At 43.8% G+C, this 9,187-nt stretch overlaps 2 protein-coding genes across 2 annotated transcripts in view; both read left to right on the forward strand.

Annotated features, from left to right (window-relative positions):
* The window catches only part of adgra2 (adhesion G protein-coupled receptor A2), a 37,250-nt gene extending 28,852 nt beyond the window's left edge, over positions 1–8,398 (forward strand). Inside the window, 15 exon segments of the mRNA XM_020590581.1 lie at positions 504–667; positions 1,061–1,274; positions 1,443–1,607; positions 1,682–1,880; positions 2,005–2,154; positions 2,274–2,435; positions 2,827–3,024; positions 3,169–3,358; positions 3,643–3,851; positions 3,936–4,063; positions 4,204–4,327; positions 4,411–4,559; positions 5,273–5,359; positions 5,515–6,668; positions 6,671–8,398. Of these exon segments, the coding sequence (XP_020446237.1) occupies positions 504–667; positions 1,061–1,274; positions 1,443–1,607; positions 1,682–1,880; positions 2,005–2,154; positions 2,274–2,435; positions 2,827–3,024; positions 3,169–3,358; positions 3,643–3,851; positions 3,936–4,063; positions 4,204–4,327; positions 4,411–4,559; positions 5,273–5,359; positions 5,515–6,668; positions 6,671–6,927 (3,550 nt within the window). The 3' untranslated portion in view covers positions 6,928–8,398.
* A 158-nt stretch (positions 8,399–8,556) lies between these two features.
* rab11fip1a (RAB11 family interacting protein 1 (class I) a) overlaps positions 8,557–9,187 on the forward strand; it is a 13,289-nt gene continuing 12,658 nt past the window's right edge. The window contains 2 exon segments of the mRNA XM_020590536.1: positions 8,557–9,182; positions 9,185–9,187. The exon segment at positions 9,185–9,187 is cut by the window's right edge and continues 136 nt beyond it. Of these exon segments, the coding sequence (XP_020446192.1) occupies positions 8,981–9,182; positions 9,185–9,187 (205 nt within the window). The 5' untranslated portion in view covers positions 8,557–8,980.

A 9,187-nucleotide genomic window follows, 5' to 3' on the forward strand; every position in this document is an offset into this window, starting at 1 on the left:
TAAATCAAAAAATTTTAACAATTTAGACTGTATGAAAGCTACATTGGTGTGATCCCTATACCCCATCTTATGCACAATTCTTATCGCTCTTATTTGTAATATATACAATGGTTGAAGTGAGCTTTTGTATGTATTTCCCCAGTTTTCAACGCCATACTCTAAGCATGGTAAAATCAATGAAGAATACAAAATACGTAGTGCTTTCCCATCCAAAATATATCTAACCCTTGCCAATATCGATATATTTTTTGCTATTTTGTGCTGAATATATCTGATATGAGATTTCCAGTTTCAAAGTTGAAACAATAAATCTGTAATATGTAACAGGTATAGTGCCGGGCTGGTTGTAATTCAACTTAGGGTGTCACTTAATAAATATGCATCAAGTGTTTTGTTTTTTTTGTCAGATATGGTATGTTGCAATAATAAGCAACTGGAGATGAGAGTGAAAACTGAAAACTCTCTTATCTCTCATGATAAATAACTATCACCTCTCTTTCCAGGAACTTCAACTCAGACTACCTGTCATGTGACTGTGGGTTGCGTTGGGTCCCAGACTTCTTTCGCAGCAGTTCAGTTCGGCTAGGGGATGAAACCCTATGTGCCTACCCCAAGAGCCTGAGGGGAAAGCCCCTGCGTGGACTACGGGAAAGCCAGCTGAGCTGTGGTGAGAGAGTGAGGCATACAAATGAAGCAGTTTGCCACTTTGGTTCAGAAAACGCTTTCTTTGTGAATAACAATAATAGGGCACTCATAACAGTGCTGAGGTTTGTCCAGGTACTTTTAAGCATTACTACACCAAAAGGCTTGACAGAAATCTGTCCCAGCAGTTCATCAGGAACATATTTCTAAAACGATCGGTGAACTGTTCTAATAACTAATCCTATGGGCTACATTTACGAGTTTGCTGCTGTCTCCATCCAATCTGCTCTAGAAAAGCAGCCACATAACAGCTTCTGTGGAAACATTTAGCTGAGGTTGAGTAACGAGAGAGCAGCAGATATAATTCAGAGTGATGTGTGGCAATCCCCTCTACATCTTTTCTCACCATGTTGCTCAGATGGCCCTCTGGAGCTGCACACCCTGTCGCTGTTGCCATCCCAGCGTCAGGTGGTCTTCAAAGGCGATCGGCTGCCCTTCCACTGCACTGCTGCATTGGTGGACAAGATCACCACCTTGCACTGGCGTCACAATGGTCAGCTGGTGACCTCTGACCCCGAGATGGGTGTCCAGCTGGAAAACAGTGTGCTGCATGACTGCTCCTTCATCACCAGGTACATGTACTCTCAGTGTGTAGTGTTGCCCCAATGTGCTCTAATGATGCTGCCTTTCAGTTACTACTCAAATGTCTATAATTTTTGTGTTTTACCAGTTCAGACACACATTGGATTATGTGGTAATAGTGTGTAATTATGAGCTGCCTGTATCATCTTTATCTCCAGTGAGCTTATTCTATTCGACGTACATGTGGAGGCCAGTGGAGAGTGGGAGTGTGTGGTTTCTACTGGGCGGGGCAACACGTCTCGCACTGTGGAAATAGTAGTGCTGGAGAACAGTGCCTCCTTCTGTCCAGAGGATAAAGTTATCAACAATCGTGGGGAATTCAGGTCAGCGAGAGTAACAGTATTTAAAGTTTCATACCCAAAGATTTGCTGTACTCATTATGTGTAGTAATCTCTAGGTGGCCGAGAACCCTGGCAGGCATCACCTCCCATCAGTACTGCCTGCAGCTGCGTTACCCTTCTCTGTCTGTGGAGGGGGGTGTGGAGCAGAAGAAAGCCTCACGTCACTGTGACCGTTCTGGAAAGTGGCAGGAAGGCGACTACTCTAACTGTCACTACACAAATGGAATCACCCGTGTTCTACATACCTTCATCCTGGTCAGTACTGCTGTCAGTGCAAGGTTTACCACAGTGCATGGTCCTTGTTTAGTAAAGACTATGTAGATTCATTTTCATGACATCACACCTTTATGTCCTCACTGGTTTTGCTCTTGTATTGCAGAGGCCCATCAATGCGTCCAATGCCGTCACTGTTGCACATCAGGTGCGCACATACACCCTGGAGGCCGCAGGCTTTACTGACTCAGTGGATGTGCTGTATGTGGCACAAATGATGGAGAAGTTTATGGAATATGTCAGACAGCTGCAAGAGGTGGGAAACATTTAACTGTATATAAAATGGCTATATACAAGTAGAGAATGTGTGTGCAGCGTTTTCTTCTGATATTACTATCCAGTTAGTGTAAGTTTCTATATGTTTGCTTATTCCAGTTGTCAGAGGTGCTGGTCGAGATGGGCAGTAACCTGATGCAGGTGGACGACCAGATCCTTGCTCTTGCCCAAAGAGAGAAGAGAGCCTGCAGCTCCATTGTTTACTCTCTAGAGACTCTGGCCTGGCCTCAGCTACACCGTCATGCTCAGGACTTCTCCATGGCATGGACTTTGAATTATTAACTATTAAAATGTTGTGTTTTTGGGTGGAACACAGCACATAGAGCTTCTAGAGAATCACACTGAATATGTTTATAGATTTTACAGTTCATTGTCACAACAAGAAATGCATGTAGTGTGATTAATGAAATTTATATTAGAATTATTATAAATATATATAAATGTGTAAATGTGCATATTCTTTGTTATAGAATCACAATACTTGTTTATGTAGTACAACAAACAGTGAGACGTCCCTAAAATATAAAAGCAAAATGTAAAACATATATTTTGTTTTATATTTTGAAAATCATATCTGCATGACTGAAATTAACAAATGCGAAATATATGGAAAATAATCCATACCATTTATATTTGATTTTGATATGAACAGGTTTCTAGGAACATTGTAATGGAGGCCCACTTAATTCTACCAGCTCACTTCACTGGCATAACCTGCACTGCGTATCAGCGTCGTGAGGTCTCTGTGGGTGGCCTGGGAATGGAAATGGCAGAGTCTGCCCACGAACAGCTTCGTTTCCGCTGTAGCACTGGCTCCCATAACACTTCCCTCAACAATTTTCTCCTAAAGGTGAGGCATGAACACCCCTTCTTGCATCCCCTTGTTACTTCCGTTACCACATGCTGTGCCATTAGTAACCTATTGTATCTGTGTTATCAAGCTTTAATGGTGGATTTAAACATTTACATGTGTTTCATGTTTTATTTCCTCTAGAATTCTGTAGCCCTGGCCTCTGTGATGCTCCCAGCTACTCTGTTTCCTCCTGATGCTCCTGCAGACTGTAAGTTACAGTTTGTAGCCTTCCGAACCGGCAGCTTTTTTCCTGTTTCTTCAAACTCAAGCAGCACTGGGGAGCACTTCCGCAGGCGTAGTGTCAACACTCCTGTCATCTTTGTAGGTCTGGGTAAGGAAATGTCTTAGACAGTTTAGTGAAATCCACTTGTGTCTTCCTAAAGTGCTTCCTAAAACTACATTGCTGAGCCCTTTGTAATTTCTAGTTCTCATAGAAATATGTAAGATATGACTTCTTAATAAAGTATTTTCAGTGCTGCTACAGTACACTGTAGTGTAATTCTTAAATTCTGGCTCTGGTCACTGGGTGAAGGACAGTAATTATTTTCAACTGAATGCATGTTAAACAGCTTAGTCATCAGAACAGTTTTGTAATTTCATGCCCTTCTGTGACAGACGGTTGCAGCATGTGGAACCAGTCAGATCCAGTCTGGGTGTCACTGCGTCACTTGTCCCCCGGTACCGATGCTGTGGCGGCACAGTGGAGTCTGAAGGGACCAGAGAAGCAGGGAGGCTGGAGCCAGGAGGGCTGCCAGCTGATCCACAGTGACAGCAGCACCTCCACAATGCGCTGCTCTCTGCTGAGCAACTATGCTGTGCTGCAGGTGAGTATTTAATTCATGATTTCTCATGGATCACTTAGGTTCAGAGAGACTTTCATTTGACTTGTTTGTGATTTTTTTTTCTAGGAAGTGCCTGACTTCCCCAGTTCTGCATCCAACTCTGTAAGAGTGCTCCACCCTGTGGTCTATGCCTGCACTGCAGTGCTCCTCCTCTGCCTCTTCACCATCATTATTACACACATACTCCACCACAGGTACTGTAGTGTATCAAGAGACAGGAATCTTTATTGTCAGTATGCATAGCACAATGGAATTTCTTCCAGCATTAACAGACTTCTTGCTGGTCTGTGTTATTCGTTTCATGTCCTCATTGTTTTATTCTGTATCCCTATAGCTCTATTCACATTTCAAGAAAAAGCTGGCATACATTACTGAATACATGCTTCCACATCGCCATGACAACAGCCATCTATGCAGGAGGCATAAGCTTGACCACCTACCCGGTGGTTTGTCAAGCAGTAAGTCCTGAATTTAAACAGAGGTCTCATTTTGATTAGTTGCCTTGAAGTTTAATGTCTGATTTGACCTTAATACATGACAGGTAGGCATTGCCCTGCACTACTCCTCACTGTCGACCTTGCTGTGGATTGGAGTCAGTGCCAGGGTTATCTACAAAGAGGCTGTGTGGAGAATGCCAAGGCAGCCTGAGGGAGAGTCTCCTGCTCCACCTACTCAGCGACCTATGCTCAGGTCAGTGAGCAAGCCACAAGTCACCTTCACCCACATCTTGTAGCAAAAAAGTTTCTATTGCTGTCAGTACATTTTCTGACAGATACGGGAGTTCTTGTCCATGGCCACCCAAACTGTGCGCCATCAAAGGTGGTCATTGTGTCCAACAACCAATATCCCTCTGTTAAAAAAAATGGAGGGACATAACAGAGCATTGCTGTAAGACAGAGAAAAGCCATAAGTCTAGATGAACTCAGGGCATAGGAGGGGAAGAATGTATGAAGCCAGCATAAGAAAAGCAGAGCGGGTTGTCATAAATCTGAGCAGGGTTATTAAGGGGCTGCACCATCTTGTAAAACAGTCCCTTCTATTGCGCCTCCTGGTTTCCTCCCCCTGCCCCTGTGATCCTAAAGCTGTAATCACACGCTGTACCCCTGACCTCACTGGCCCTCCAGACACCCCTTTGTTGCCCACATGGGATCGGGCTACAATAAATCACACATCTGGAGCTTATTCTCAGCCTTGTAACACTCTGCCCACTAAGAGAGTGAAGGATCACACAGCACTATTCAAATTATAGACAGCCAGAGAGAAATAAAAACACAAAATATGCATACTTCAAAAAGATGGTAGCAGTAAAAAGTCATACAGCATCCTGTGGCACAAACAAGAACTGGTCTTTATTTCTAAAACAGCAGTTGAGAACTTGATGTGTTTTTCCTCTGTTATTCAAGGTTCTATTTGATAGCTGGTGGAGTTCCTCTTATCATTTGTGGGATTACTGCAGCTGTCAATGTCAACAACTATGGAGACAGCCTTTAGTGAGTACTTCTCTCTTTCTCCTTGAGCCATTTGGCCCTTAACATTGTGTTGTTTTGTTTGGTACTGAAGTGAATAATTCTGTGTGATATATTGAGTACAAAACGATGTCTTTGTTTTGTGCTGACCTTCCTGACATATTCTCTCCCTTTTGCAGCTGCTGGCTAGTTTGTCGCCCCAGTCTGGGGTCTTTCTTTGTCCCTGCTGGCCTAGTGGTGTTGGTGACCTGGATTTATTTCCTGTGCACTGTGTTTCGCCTGAGGCACCACGTGGCCAAAAAATGCACAGGAACCACCCTGTCCTCTCCTGTGACTGAGAGCCAGCCTGCATTGGCAGGAAGCACCAGCCTGCTCTCAACAGACTCAGTGGTGGGACCTATTTTAAACCCTGTTTTGGCTCCAGAGGACCAGTACTCGCTGAAGACACAGTTCTTGGTTTTGGTGGCCACCCACTTCCTGTTTGTGGTTCTGTGGTGTTGTGGAGCCATGGCAGTGTGGCTGACAGGGCACAACAGCTTGTTGTTCAGCTGTCTCTATGGAATGGCTGCCACAGTTTTGGGGGTGTTTCTGGTGGTGCACCACTGCTTCCGACGTCTGGATGTCCAGGCATCATGGCTGGCATGTTGCCCAGGTTATCACCATGCGCATCCCATATCTACCTACACACACACCTGCACTACTGGAAGTGGAGTGCAAACCTCTGAGCAGGGATCACAACTTTTGATCAATTGCCATCCACCAGGTGACTCTCATAATTCTTCATTAGCTCGGTCATCATCCACGCCAAGTGGAATCAGCAGTGTGGGCCCCGGGCCCTGCAAGCTCACCAACCTGCTGCAGGTGGCACAAGATAGTCCAAAAAATAGTTCACGTGCCCCTTTGGGCAACAACACTAGCACCAGTACTGACAATATTACCAAGCCAGCAAACAATATTCTGCCTAACATTAACTCTGCAGCCCCATTGCATCCTCAGAGAAGGAAAGTGAGTAGCAGAACTAAACAAGGGAGCAGCCAGTATCATCATCACGGTGAGGGCAGAGGTCACTATCGTCTCAAAGCTCTGCGGACTGCTGGAGGTGGAGGCAGCCTTGGAGCCTTAGGGCCCTCAGGTTTAGAGCACCTCAGTTCTTCACATGCAGGTTACAAACAGGCCACGAGTGAAAATGGCAGCATCCACCACAGCCTCTCAGAGAACCAGGCAAGCCCACTGACAAATGGGAAGCGTGTGGGGGAGTCGGTGGCCACCAGCCCCTCAGAGGGAAGTGATGGAGGCAGCAGCGGGAGCCGCAAACCCTTCCCCTTGCTGCCCTCTGCAGGGCAGCAATGCACAGGCCTCAGAGACGATGCGCCAGCAGAGACAATCTGAAATTGGCAGCTGCCGCAGAGAGAGAAACTAAGCGCTGCTCTTACCCTTTGAACAGTCTCACCACCACTGTGCCAGGGGCTGCCCCAAATGGCACCCTGAAACATTCAGTCATAGAACTGGAGCAAGACATGAGTGGCACAGACCAATCCCACAGCTCCACTGGAATGAAGAGTGGTTTGTGGAAAAGTGAAACCACAGTGTAATCTTTACTTATATGTGAACGTTTATGCATGACCTTAATGAACTCTTAAATGACAGGGTTATGTTTTAATGGTCTCTTGATTATAATAATTTTATAATTTAAGATATAAATAATTCATGAAGGCATCCAGGACCCTAAACTGGTACTTTTGCCTCAGTAGCATTGTAAGAGTTTGCTGTGAAATGGTTAAAAATAGTAAGGCTGGGTTATTTTTATTGTCATTTTCAAATATAAGATACTCATTTATTTTATTCATTTCACAAAAGTTGTACAAGATATCTCAGAAATTGGCATATGATGTTGATTTTTGATGTTTAATGAAAGCTTTATTGTTTTAGTTGTGATTTTCTATGCATATCAACTATAGCATGGAATGGAATGCAAGCCGGTCCATGTCCAAAGTACAGCTATATGCATTTAATCTGTGGACAACATTTCACGCTTATGTTTGCTTGAAATAATTGTTTGCGTGCACTCATGTATGCACTTGTATGTTTTGTGTGTGTGCGTGTGAATGTGCATATGTGTGTGGATGTGTGTATGCTCATGTAAAAGAGTAATTGCATGAGTGTGGCTGTACAGAATCAGAGTGATTTAAAAAAAAAAAAAGCTATGCGAGACTTTTGAATATATGATAAAAATGTTTCATTTTTATTTCTATGTACTCTCATCAGCACTGACAGAGCTCCATTTATCTAATAAATTCAGAAAGAAATGCAATAAAATTCGGGGGAAATGACTGGCATTCTCATGCTCATATAACTTGACTGAATTTTCACCTGAAAGACTTTTTCTGCTGTGATGCATGAATGACTGCCACCTCCTGGATGGCTGAGAAATTATTCAGTCATTGTCAGGTATTACAAATGTGTCAGCCTGGAAAATCTCACAGGTTTTGCAGTAACTTATTATGCTAGTATTAAAAATTTTGGACGAGTATGCAGTGGGCTGACCAAAAATATCATTTAATTCACATTATAAGTTTTTTATATATATAAATTCAAAAAAACTACCTTCATGTTGCAAAGGCCTAAGCAGTACTATTGTTCGTTAAGCAATGTGATGCAATTTCAGCTCAGGAAACTGCATTAACAGGAAATAGAGTTTCTACTATGTAGCTCATTTTAACTACTTTTCCCCATTGTTCTTTGAGAGGAAGTGTCACATACCGTACTGCATGTTGTTACAGGTCTGTTGTGCACATTATTGTGTATTCATTGTGCACTATGAATGTTTTGATCAGCCCCGAACAAGATATATTCAGGATATAAACCATAGCAATTCCTCTATTCAGTGTGACCATGACTTATATTTAACCTCTCAAAACAAATATAAACATGATTTGTTCATGATTTTGTATGGATTTCCCTGTCCTCATGTTGCAGCTCTCCATGCATCTGTAGGTTTTCTCATCTGGGCACACATTTTTTTTTACTGTTTGTTTTTCATGGCCACAGCTGAGTTACCTCTCAGTCCTGCGTTTACTGTTGTCCTTTATACGTTTTTTATGACTTTTGTGAGAGTATCCTGATCAGAGTCCAGTGCTAGTTAACGGTCCGCCATGTCTCGACGTAGTCCTCCACTGTCCAATCACTGGCTGAATTCAAAAACTGACAAAATATTTAGCCAATCAGACAGCATTATGTAGCGTATGGGTGGGGATCCATAACATCAGGGAAGTGAACTGTCGAACTTAGAGAAGGCAAAGAAATGAAATGAAAGCCTTCAGAAGGAAGTAGTCGCACCGCAGCGATGTCCTGATTGGGTTTCATGGGCTGCTACTAGCAAGAAGTTGGTTAACCGAGTGTTTACTGAGCACTTTTACTACTAGAGCCTTAGATATTGCGTTACGAAGAGGAGGGAGCGGTAAGGCGACCTGGGCTTCCTGAACTGAAAACAAGCTAACGCTAGGTAACCTAAACCTGTGGCCGCAGAGGTCGACGGACGTGACACAGTTCTGGAAAAGGTTCAGCAAAAGTCCGGCGTTGTGAGCTTTTTTTTTTTAAACTGGACAGTTCGGAGTTACGTCTGTTTAAGCTTGACAGACTTTCGCCATGTCTCTGGCCGACCAGAGCCAGCAGTGGTTTCCTACGAGTATACAGGTAACGGTGCATCAGGCTCGGAACCTGCGCGTCAAGGGCAAGAATGGCACCAACGACGCCTATGCTATCATCCAGGTGGCCAAAGACAAATTCTCAACATCTGTGGCTGAGAAATGTGTCGCTCCGGTGTGGAAAGAAGAGGCTTCGTTTGACCTGGCG

The sequence above is a fragment of the Monopterus albus genome, unplaced genomic scaffold (genome assembly GCF_001952655.1).
Source record: "Monopterus albus unplaced genomic scaffold, M_albus_1.0 scaffold12.1, whole genome shotgun sequence".
Classification (NCBI taxonomy): Eukaryota; Metazoa; Chordata; class Actinopteri; order Synbranchiformes; family Synbranchidae; genus Monopterus; species Monopterus albus.